The sequence below is a fragment of the Cherax quadricarinatus genome, chromosome 62, assembly GCF_038502225.1.
Source record: "Cherax quadricarinatus isolate ZL_2023a chromosome 62, ASM3850222v1, whole genome shotgun sequence".
NCBI lineage: Eukaryota > Metazoa > Arthropoda > Malacostraca > Decapoda > Parastacidae > Cherax > Cherax quadricarinatus.
Window position 1 is genome coordinate 6,860,497 of NC_091353.1, and position 12,960 is coordinate 6,873,456.

The window sequence follows — 12,960 nt, forward strand, 5'->3', positions numbered from 1 at the left end:
TGGGGATTAGTCACTAGTGGCGTTCCACAGGGATCAATTTTAGGCCCTCTGTTGTTCATAATTTACATTAATGACCTTGATGAAGGAATTACAAGTGACATGAGCAAATTTGCTGATGATACAAAAATAGGCCGTATGATTCATTCTGAGGAGGATACCAATGAACTCCAGGAGGATTTGGACAAATTAATGTCTTGGTCTGAAAAATGACAGATGAAGTTCAATGTGGATAAGTGTAAGGTACTAGGCCTTGGTAATAAAAATAACCCTCGAAGCAATAATCTAGGTGAAGTAGAACTTGATCATACAGAATGTGAAAAAGACTTGGGAGTCATGGTGAGCAGATATCTAAAGCCAAGACAGCAGTGCCTTAGTGTGCGCAACAAGACCAACAGATTACTTGGATTTATTTCAAGCATAAGTAAGAGAAGTCCAAAAGTTATTTTACAGCTCTATACATGAGGAATTGAGACACTTGGGCAACATATGGGAATCTTTATTGAAGAAACGTTTCGCCACACAGTGACTTCATCAGTCCAAATACAAAGCAGGAAGGTATAAGGAGAGAAGGAGTTTGAGAATATTGGAATCTTTATTGAAGAAACGTTTCGCCACACAGTGACTTCATCAGTCCAAATACAAAGCAGGAAGGTATAAGGAGAGAAGGAGTTTGAGGTAATCAGTCCCTCAGCCTGGAACCGATGTGTTCAGTCCATCAATCTTGTCACTTTATTATTGGTAAGAGTTTGACAAAGCTTCTGGAGAGTGGAACGTTTCCACAGTAAAAGTCACATTAGTTGCATTTGAGTCCTTTTGCCAACATTTTTTTACAAGCTTTATTGATGCTTCAGAAAGACGTGAGTAAACACTAGAACATATTAGAAAACGTGGTTCTGAGGTGGTCAGTCCCTCAGCCTGGAGAAGAGTATTATTTCAGACTATGGAACACTACTCTAGAGATGTATCGGATGCAAAAATTTAGATATAAGAACACAAGAAAGAAGAAACACTGCGGCAGGCCTACTGGCCCATGCGAGGCAGGTCCAAGTCTCCTACCGGCTTAAGCTTAACCTAGTTGGGTCAGATCATATTCACTTAGGGAAGAAGCACGGCATCTGACCTAGTAGCACAAGCTAGTCAGGTCCAACTCACACCCACCCACACTCACTCATGTATTTATCTAACCTATTTTTAAAACTACACAACGTCTTAGCTTCTATGACGGTACTCGGGAGTTTGTTCCACTCATCCACAACTCTATTAGCAAACCAGTGCTTTCCTATATTTTTCCTGAATCTGAATTTTTCCAGCTTGAAACCACTGCTGCGAGTCCTGTCTTGGCTAGATATTTTTAGTACGTTATTTATATCCCCTTTATTTATTCCTGTCTTCCATTTATACGCCTCAATCATATCCCCTCTAATTCTACGCCTTTCGAGAGAATGCAGATTCAGGGCCCTCAGTCTATCCTCATAGGGAAGATTTCTGATACATAGGATCATCTTTGTCATCCTCCGCTGTACGTTTTCCAGAGCATTTATATCCATTTTGTAATACGGTGACCAGAACTGAGAGGCATAGTCTAAATGAGGCCTAACCAAGGATATATAGAGTTGAACATTAAAATGGTATAAAATACCGACAGGTTGTTAGGTAAGACACATATGCAACAGTTAGGTATCTTTATTTCGAAACGTTTCGCCTACACAGTAGGCTTCTTCAGTCGAGTACAGAAAAGTTGATAGAAGCAGAAGAGACTTGAAGACGATGTAATCAGTCCATCACCCTTAAAGTTTTGAGGTGGTCAGTCCCTCAGTCTGGAGAAGAGCATTGTTCCGTAGTCTGAAACAATATGGGGTTGAAGTAAAGCAAACAAGCAAACAAGTTCAGGTAAGATCCCAATGGGATGAGCGGGGAAGATGGGACAGATGAAGAACAGCTCTGGAGAGGAGTGTTCTTAGTCAGAGAAACAGAGCCAGGGCTTAACCCAGCAGCTAAGGCGATCGTGGGGCAGACTTGAGAACAGGAATAGCAGGGACTGTTGCATCGAACTTTTGGTAGTTGAAGTCTTGAATCATGAGTAGCTGGCAGCAGGCTAGGTCACATCAGAAGGTAAAACACAAGGGAATTATAGGAGTAACTGAGGAGGCAGGTTAGCAATGGAGCCATTTACGATTTTTTTGAAGCTGCTCCTAGATAGGTGGTATAGTTTAGCCTTGTTACTGAAGGTGAAACGTAGAAGCTTGATGAACTCAAGAACTTGGGTGAGTGTGAAGTGAAGAGGTGATTCACATGCATACTTGACTGTTCCAGCACCGAGGCTTTTGTAGAGTTCAATACAAGTCATGGTGTCAGTATTTGAAGGAGAAGTGTAAAAGGTAAGGTTTTCCCATGAGGGTTTACTGGAGTCGTCGTTATCTTCCTCTTCTGGAGTGGATTCATTGGGAGAATCTACAATGGTGGTAGCAGGTGACTGAGGGTCGACAGGAGCAGCTGTGAGGTGTAATGGTTGTGTAACAGCAGGCTGGGAGAGGTGGCAGACGGTGGTTGAGGCAACATGATCAACGTTGTCAGCGGTGGAAGTGGTTATAGAAGTTACAGGAGCAGTTGCTTGGGCAGGAGACAGGTCTGCAGGTGCAGTAAAGTTCAGGACGTTGGGAAGGATCTTGAGGATGTCTGCTGAAGGTGTGGAGTCCGGAAAATTGAAGGCTGGCATGTTGTTCAGACGGAATAGTTCGTTAATAGTGGTGTTGAAAGTGCCGGGGTTTGCTGCGTTTGCAAGGTGTGCATACACCATGCAGTACAGCACCTTGGAGGAATCTCCGTCTGGGAGTGGAGAGAGGGAGTTGCTGGGCGATGGTGCCTGTAGATTAGTGTGTAGAGTCTTGGTGGTGTCGCTTTGTGGTTTGGTTATTGCAGCATATGTAGGTGAATTGGAGGTGTTCTTCAGAACTTTAGTTTTCTTCAATATGATTTCTTTCCTGAGTGGGCACTTAGCTGCAAAGGTATGATGATTACCCTTGCAGTTAAGACAAGTTGGTGCTGTAGTAATGGTGCAGGATCTGAAATCGTGTCCATCATTCCCACATTTTGAACAAAACTTCTTATCCTTGATGGGGCAGTCCTTGGTGGTGTGATTATAGGAGTAGCAGGTCCTGCAGTGGGAGATGTGTGTGAAACGTTCTTGTTCTATATGACTTGGGTGAATGTGGTAATATGAAATGGCCAGACCGTCAGAGAGAGCTTGGGCAGTCATGGAGATGTCTGAAAATGTAATCTTTAGCATAGATGAGGCGTTAGGGATCTTGTAGATGCTGTCTACCGAGGCCCAGGTGTTTTGTTCCTCAATAGATGTCTTCAGTGCTTCAGTAGAGAGAGAGGTGACCATATTGTCCAGTCTTTTCACAAAGACCGAACGTTTCGACTTCAAGAATGGAGACGGGGATAGAGTGAATTGTTGTGTTTGTAGGGTCCTGATTGAAGAGTCGTCCATAAGTTTTGATGCTTCCGTGTCGTCTGTGCAGACGACAATGAAGGAGTCCTTCAGAGAGTGGATTGCCGTAAATTTGACCTGCAGGCAGGTCCTAACGACGGTAGCTAAAGCTAACTTCGAGGAGTCATTTATTGCACCATTCACAGGCTTGATTTTCACACGATTCGACAGCATTGTGAAAAGGATGTGACGTTTGTAGAATATAAATTCTACACCCCGGCGGGGTCGAAGAGAGGCTTCTAGACTGTAGAGCAACTGTGTGATCGGACTGTGTCTGAGTAATAATAATAAAATATACCACCTATCTAGGAGCAGCTTCAAAAAAAATTCGTAAATGGCTCCATTGCTAACCTGCCTCCTCAGTTACTCCTATAATTCCCTTGTGTTTTACCTTCTGATGTGACCTAGCCTGCTGCCAGCTACTCAAGATTCAAGACTTCAACTACCACAAGTTCGATGCAACAGTCCCTGCTATTCCTGTTCTCAAGTCTGCCCCACGATCGCCTTAGCTGCTGGGTTAAGCCCTGGCTCTGTTTCTCTGACTAAGAACACTCCTCTCCAGAGCTGTTCTTCATCTGTCCCATCTTCCCCGCTCATCCCATTGGGATCTTACCTGAACTTGTTTGCTTGTTTGCTTTACTTCAACCCCATATTGTTTCAGACTACGGAACAATGCTCTTCTCCAGACTGAGGGACTGACCACCTCAAAACTTTAAGGGTGATGGACTGATTACATCGTCTTCAAGTCTCTTCTGCTTCTATCAACTTTTCTGTACTCGACTGAAGAAGCCTACTGTGTAGGCGAAACGTTTCGAAATAAAGATACCTAACTGTTGCATATGTGTCTTACCTAACGATATATAGAGTTGAAGAACAACCTGAGGACTTCTATTATTTATACTTCTAGATACGAAACCAAGAATTCTGTTAGCTTTATTGCGAACACTTATGCACTGTTGTCTTGGTTTTAAATTACTGCTAACCAGAACTTATAAATCCTTTTACCAATCCGTAATATTAAGATCTACATTATTTAGTTTATATGTGGCATGGTTATTTTCCTGTCCAATGTTTACAACTTTGCATTTTTCTATATTAAACAGCATCTGCCACATCTGGATGCGGATGTGCATGAGGATGTCTTACTTATTTTATGGATGCGGATGTTCTGCAAATTCGGATGCATATGTGGACATATGTTTACAGTAAAATGCGGATGGAAGAAACTGCGCGGATATCCGTATCCGCGGAACACCGCGGATACGGATATCCGATACATCGCTAAACTACTTTTATTAGAAAACGTTTCGCTTCTGGGACTTTGATCACTTCTGGGTATCTGTTTGTGGACGTTTCGCCATCCAGTGGCTTTATCAATACATAATTCAACAACATAATGGGAAGACTGTAGAAGTGTATACAAAAGACGGAGTAACAAGTCCCGCAGTCTTGGAGTTGAAGAGTACCCTCTGAAGGGGGCGTCGACCCCCCTTGAGAAGGGTCGGTATCTATTACCAAGGTTAATACATCTTGATTCCTAAAACATCTCGCCTACATAGTAGGCTTCGTCAGTCAAACATAGAAGTCAGCAGGTGAAGTAGCGAAGTTCAATATAATGGAATCACTCCATCAGCTTTGAAGAAAATATTTGAGGTGGTCAGTCCCTCAGACTGTACCAGACAGGTGAAATAAGTACACCTGGAGACGACCGGGGGGGTCACTGCCCCCTCCCCACGGCCCTGTCCCAGACAGACCTGGTGGATGACTTGAACAACCAGGCTATTGATGCTGGCCTCACGCAGGGGTCAAGGACCCCAATGGAAATAAATAACTGACTTTTTGGGGGGTTATCCTGGTGGGTAATTTACACTATGTATGATAATTCTAAGTTAAAATAGGAAACTCATGTGTACCTGTGCCTCAGTAAGCTTATGCACCACAGCCCGGCTGATCAGGAACCGGCGTCAGGAACTTACCAAATAAGCGACCACAAACAGAAAGAGATTCGTGAGAATATGAGGCATGACAAGAGACATGACACCTTTGTTGTGTTTCAGGAAGTGACGTCTAGCAACTGGCATGCTCATGACTGCTAGGGGACGGAGGGAGGGGGAAAAAGGAAGAGAGGGAGGGGTAACAAAAAAAAAAGGTGCGAGGGAGGTGGAAAGGTGAGAAAATACAGCATTTCTGTACAGGAAGGAACCACAGCACTGACTCTCTATTCTCCCTGATAGTTACACAGTGGAAGCAACAGCTAGGGTGTGTGTGTGTGTGTGTGTGTGTGTGTGTGTGTGTGTGTGTGTGTGTGTGTGTGTGTGTGTGTGTGTGTGTGTGTGTGTGTGTGTGTGTGTGTATACTCACCTAATTGTATTCACCTAATTGTGGTTGCAGGGGTCGAGACTCAGCTCCTGCCCCCGCCTCTTCACTGAGTGCTACTAGGTCCTCTCTCTCCCTGCTCCATGAGCTTTATCATACCTCATCTTAAAGCTATGTATGGTTCCTGCCTCCACTACCTCACTTGCTAGGCTATTCCACTTCCTGACTACTCTATGACTGAAGAAATACTTCCTAACATCCCTTTGACTCATCTGGGTCTTCAACTTCCAACTGTGTCCCCTTGTTGCTGTGTCCCATCTCTGGAACATCCTGTCTGTCCACCTTGTCTATTCCACGCAGTATTTTGCATGTTGTTATTATGTCTCCCCTAACCCTCCTGTGTGTGTGTGTGTGTGTGTGTGTGTGTGTGTGTGTGTGTGTGTGTGTGTGTGTGTGTGTGTGTGTGTGTGTGTGTGTGTGTGCGTGTGTGTAGAACTAAACCAGTATGAGGTCATTCAACACAACTAGTAGTGGAGGCTTGATCCACCGTCTGTTGAGTTCAAGACATACACACTACCTATATATACTCGCTTACTCAAAAAACTCAAATAGAAACTTATATACAAACAAAAACACAACAATGCACAAAGAAAATCATGTGCAAAAAATACAACAGTGCACAAAGACATACAAAACAGACAAAAACACAGATATAAAACAAACAAGGAGCGTGTCAGACACCATGCACCAGCAGTGTCCCTGTGATGAGACAGACAAAAACACTGATATAAGACAAACAAGGGGGGTATCAGGCACTCACCATGCACCAGCAGTGTCCCTGTGATGAGACACAGACAAAAACACTGATATAAGACAAACAAGGGAGGTATCAGGCACGCACCATGCACCAGCAGTGTCCCTGTGATGAGACACAGACAAAAACACAATAAAAACACTGATATAAGACAAACAAGGGAGGTACCAGGCACTCACCATGCACCAGCAGTGTCCCTGTGATGAGACACAGACAAAAACACAACAAAAACACTGACACAAGACAAACAAGGGAGGTCCCAGGCACTCACCATGCACCAGCAGTATCCCTGTGATGAGACACAGACAAAAACACTGATATAAGACAAACAAAGGGGTATCAGGCACTCACCATGCACCAGCAGTGTCCCTGTGATGAGACACAGACAAAAACACAACAAAAACACTGATATAAGACAAACAAGGGAGGTACCAGGCACTCACCATGCACCAGCAGTGTCCCTGTGATGAGACACAGACAAAAACACAACAAAAACACTGATATAAGACAAACAAGGGAGGTACCAGGCACTCACCATGCACCAGCAGTGTCCCTGTGATGAGACACAGACAAAAACACAACAAAAACACTGATATAAGACAAACAAGGGAGGTACCAGGCACTCACCATGCACCAGCAGTGTCCCTGTGATGAGACACAGACAAAAACACTGATATAAGACAAACAAGGGAGGTACCAGGCACTCACCATGCACCAGCAGTGTCCCTGTGATGAGACACAGACAAAAACACTGATATAAGACAAACAAGGGAGGTACCAGGCACTCACCATGCACCAGCAGTGTCCCTGTGATGAGACACAGACAAAAACACTGATATAAGACAAACAAAGGGGTATCAGGCACTCACCATGCACCAGCAGTGTCCCTGTGATGAGACACAGACAAAAACACAACAAAAACACTGATATAAGACAAACAAGGGAGGTCCCAGGCACTCACCATGCACCAGCAGTATGGCTGTGATGAGACACAGACAAAAACACTGATATAAGACAAACAAAGGGGTATCAGGCACTCACCATGCACCAGCAGTGTCCCTGTGATGAGACACAGACAAAAACACAACAAAAACACTGATATAAGACAAACAAGGGAGGTACCAGGCACTCACCATGCACCAGCAGTGTCCCTGTGATGAGACAGACAAAAACACTGATATAAGACAAACAAGGGAGGTACCAGGCACTCACCATGCACCAGCAGTGTCCCTGTAATGAGACACAGACAAAAACACTGATATAAGACAAACAAGGGGGGGTATCAGGCACTCACCATGCACCAGCAGTGTCCCTGTGATGAGACACAGACAAAAACACTGATATAAGACAAACAAGGGGGGGTATCAGGCACTCACCATGCACCAGCAGTGTCCCTGTGATGAGACACAGACAAAAACACTTATATAAGACAAACAAAGGGGTATCAGGCACTCACCATGCACCAGCAGTGTCCCTGTGATGAGACACAGACAAAAACACTGATATAAGACAAACAAAGGGGTATCAGGCACTCACCATGCACCAGCAGTGTCCCTGTGATGAGACACAGACAAAAACACAACAAAAACACTGATATAAGACAAACAAGGGAGGTACCAGGCACTCACCATGCACCAGCAGTGTCCCTGTGATGAGACACAGACAAAAACACTGATATAAGACAAACAAGGGAGGTACCAGGCACTCACCATGCACCAGCAGTGTCCCTGTGATGAGACAGACAAAAACACTGATATAAGACAAACAAGGGAGGTACCAGGCACTCACCATGCACCAGCAGTGTCCCTGTGATGAGACAGACAAAAACACTGATATAAGACAAACAAGGGAGGTACCAGGCACTCACCATGCACCAGCAGTGTCCCTGTGATGAGACAGACAAAAACACTGATATAAGACAAACAAGGGAGGTATCAGGCACTCACCATGCACCAGCAGTGTCCCTGTGATGAGACACGGACAAAAACACTGATATAAGACAAACAAGGGAGGTATCAGGCACTCACCATGCACCAGCAGTGTCCCTGTGATGAGACAGACAAAAACACTGATATAAGACAAACAAGGGGGGTATCAGGCACTCACCATGCACCAGCAGTGTCCCTGTGATGAGACACAGACAAAAACACTGATATAAGACAAACAAGGGAGGTATCAGGCACTCACCATGCACCAGCAGTGTCCCTGTGATGAGACACAGACAAAAACACAATAAAAACACTGATATAAGACAAACAAGGGAGGTACCAGGCACTCACCATGCACCAGCAGTGTCCCTGTGATGAGACACAGACAAAAACACAACAAAAACACTGATATAAGACAAACAAGGGAGGTACAAGGCACTCACCATGCACCAGCAGTGTCCCTGTGATGAGACACAGACAAAAACACTGATATAAGACAAACAAGGGGGGTACCAGGCACTCACCATGCACCAGCAGTGTCCCTGTGATGAGACACAGACAAAAACACAACAAAAACACTGATATAAGACAAACAAGGGAGGTACCAGGCACTCACCATGCACCAGCAGTGTCCCTGTGATGAGACACAGACAAAAACACTGATATAAGACAAACAAGGGAGGTACCAGGCACTCACCATGCACCAGCAGTGTCCCTGTGATGAGACACAGACAAAAACACAACAAAAACACTGATATAAGACAAACAAGGGAGGTACCAGGCACTCACCATGCACCAGCAGTGTCCCTGTGATGAGACACAGACAAAAACACAACAAAAACACTGATATAAGACAAACAAGGGAGGTACCAGGCACTCACCATGCACCAGCAGTGTCCCTGTGATGAGACACAGACAAAAACACTGATATAAGACAAACAAGGGGGGTATCAGGCACTCACCATGCACCAGCAGTGTCCCTGTGATGAGACACAGACAAAAACACAACAAAAACACTGATATAAGACAAACAAGGGAGGTACCAGGCACTCACCATGCACCAGCAGTGTCCCTGTGATGAGACAGACAAAAACACAACAAAAACACTGATATAAGACAAACAAGGGAGGTACCAGGCACTCACCAAGCACCAGCAGTGTCCCTGTGATGAGACACAGACAAAAACACAACAAAAACACTGATATAAGACAAACAAGGGAGGTACCAGGCACTCACCATGCACCAGCAGTGTCCCTGTGATGAGACAGACAAAAACACTGATATAAGACAAACAAAGGGGGTATCAGGCACTCACCATGCACCAGCAGTGTCCCTGTGATGAGACACAGACAAAAACACAACAAAAACACTGATATAAGACAAACAAGGGAGGTACCAGGCACTCACCATGCACCAGCAGTGTCCCTGTGATGAGACACAGACAAAAACACTGATATAAGACAAACAAGGGGGGTATCAGGCACTCACCATGCACCAGCAGTGTCCCTGTGATGAGACACAGACAAAAACACAACAAAAACATTGACATAAGACAAACAAGGGAGGTAACAGGCACTCACCATGCACCAGCAGTGTCCCTGTGATGAGACACAGACAAAAACACAACAAAAACACTGACACAAGACAAACAAGGGAGGTCCCAGGCACTCACCATGCACCAGCAGTATCCCTGTGATGAGACACAGACAAAAACACTGATATAAGACAAACAAAGGGGTATCAGGCACTCACCATGCACCAGCAGTGTCCCTGTGATGAGACACAGACAAAAACACAACAAAAACACTGATATAAGACAAACAAGGGAGGTACCAGGCACTCACCATGCACCAGCAGTGTCCCTGTGATGAGACACAGAGAAACCAAATTTACTCCCTCTGGGTCCTCCATGTGTCACGAAATCCTCCGTCTCTAGGTTGAAGCTCACCACCACGCCCACCCACACGCCCACACACGCCACCCACACGCCCACGCACATCTTACAAGTTTTATCTAACCACACAATGTCAAAGTCTTGCAAATCCTAGTTTCGAGTGATGTTTTTTTCTTCTCTGACCCCAAAAACTCTTCCTATTTCCCTCGCGTGTTATCTAGGCACTTCCATCTTGGGGGTAATGTGTAAAGAAGGCGGTGACACGTTTCGAAAGTGGCCCTAAATGTGGGAAACGTAGGGAAACGAAGGTGACAGAAGGGAGTGCGGGAACGCGAAGTAACGCATCCTTCCCCTCCACCAGCCAGCAGGACACTGGCTCCTCTCACTCTCAGACGGAGGTTTAACAGGAGGATGTCAACCACAAGATACCGAACACCCATTATAAAACAAATACAAAATAAACCCACATCCACCATCCCCCATCCACTCCCTCACCCACCTAATAAAAAACCGTAAAAACAAAACAGATAAATAAACCGCGTTGAAATATACAGAATCACTAAAGAGGATCAAATGCGTGTTCAAGGGTGTTCTATTTCTATTTTTTTTTTTGGGGGGGGGAGGGGGGTAAAAAACCCTGGAATGAGATTCGTTAATAGTGAGAGGGCTCTTGATCCACGGAGTTGAAGTTATCCTTTCCTCCCTTCTATCTTGCTATTCTTCAGGCGCTACGTGGCCCCTGCGAGTTTAGAGCTCTCCCGTAATGAATAATAATAATAACAATAATAATAATAATAATAAAAGATAAAAGATTTACCACATATCCCCCTCCATTCTAGGGGTGACAGATATCCCCCTCCATTCTAGGGGTGACAGATATCCCCCTCCATTCTAGGGGTGACAGATATCCCCCTCCATTCTAGGGGTGACAGATATCCCCCTCCATTCTAGGGGTGACAGATATCCCCCTCCATTCTAGGGGTGACAGATATCCCCCTCCATTCTAGGGGTGACAGATATCCCCCTCCATTCTAGGGGTGACAGATATCCCCCTCCATTCTAGGGGTGACAGATATCCCCCTCCATTCTAGGGGTGACAGATATCCCCCTCCATTCTAGGGGTGACAGATATCCCCCTCCATTCTAGGGGTGACAGATATCCCCCTCCATTCTAGGGGTGACAGATATCCCCCTCCATTCTAGGGGTGACAGATATCCCCCTCCATTCTAGGGGTGACAGATATCCCCCTCCATTCTAGGGGTGACAGATATCCCCCTCCATTCTAGGGGTGACAGATATCCCCCTCCATTCTAGGGGTGACAGATATCCCCCTCCATTCTAGGGGTGACAGATATCCCCCTCCATTCTAGGGGTGACAGATATCCCCCTCCATTCTAGGGGTGACAGATATCCCCCTCCATTCTAGGGGTGACAGATATCCCCCTCCATTCTAGGGGTGACAGATATCCCCCTCCATTCTAGGGGTGACAGATATCCCCCTCCATTCTAGGGGTGACAGATATCCCCCTCCATTCTAGGGGTGACAGATATCCCCCTCCATTCTAGGGGTGACAGATATCCCCCTCCATTCTAGGGGTGACAGATATCCCCCTCCATTCTAGGGGTGACAGATATCCCCCTCCATTCTAGGGGTGACAGATATCCCCCTCCATTCTAGGGGTGACAGATATCCCCCTCCATTCTAGGGGTGACAGATATCCCCCTCCATTCTAGGGGTGACAGATATCCCCCTCCATTCTAGGGGTGACAGATATCCCCCTCCATTCTAGGGGTGACAGATATCCCCCTCCATTCTAGGGGTGACAGATATCCCCCTCCATTCTAGGGGTGACAGATATCCCCCTCCATTCTAGGGGTGACAGATATCCCCCTCCATTCTAGGGGTGACAGATATCCCCCTCCATTCTAGGGGTGACAGATATCCCCCTCCATTCTAGGGGTGACAGATATCCCCCTCCATTCTAGGGGTGACAGATATCCCCCTCCATTCTAGGGGTGACAGATATCCCCCTCCATTCTAGGGGTGACAGATATCCCCCTCCATTCTAGGGGTGACAGATATCCCCCTCCATTCTAGGGGTGACAGATATCCCCCTCCATTCTAGGGGTGACAGATATCCCCCTCCATTCTAGGGGTGACAGATATCCCCCTCCATTCTAGGGGTGACAGATATCCCCCTCCATTCTAGGGGTGACAGATATCCCCCTCCATTCTAGGGGTGACAGATATCCCCCTCCATTCTAGGGGTGACAGATATCCCCCTCCATTCTAGGGGTGACAGATATCCCCCTCCATTCTAGGGGTGACAGATATCCCCCTCCATTCTAGGGGTGACAGATATCCCCCTCCATTCTAGGGGTGACAGATATCCCCCTCCATTCTAGGGGTGACAGATATCCCCCTCCATTCTAGGGGTGACAGATATCCCCCTCCATTCTAGGGGTGACAGATATCCCCCTCCATTCTAGGGGTGACAGATATCCCCCTCCATT

The 12,960-nt window shown here is 45.9% G+C and overlaps 1 protein-coding gene across 1 annotated transcript in view; it reads right to left on the reverse strand.

Moving 5' to 3' along the window:
* Nucleotides 1-10,831, reverse strand: part of LOC128687102 (integrin alpha-PS2) — a 262,985-nt gene extending 252,154 nt beyond the window's left edge. The window contains exon 1 of the mRNA XM_070098361.1: nt 10,396-10,831. Coding sequence (XP_069954462.1) covers nt 10,396-10,550 — 155 coding nt within the window. The 5' untranslated portion in view covers nt 10,551-10,831. The remainder of the gene's footprint in view (nt 1-10,395) is intronic.
* Between the last annotated feature and the right edge of the window lie 2,129 nt (nt 10,832-12,960).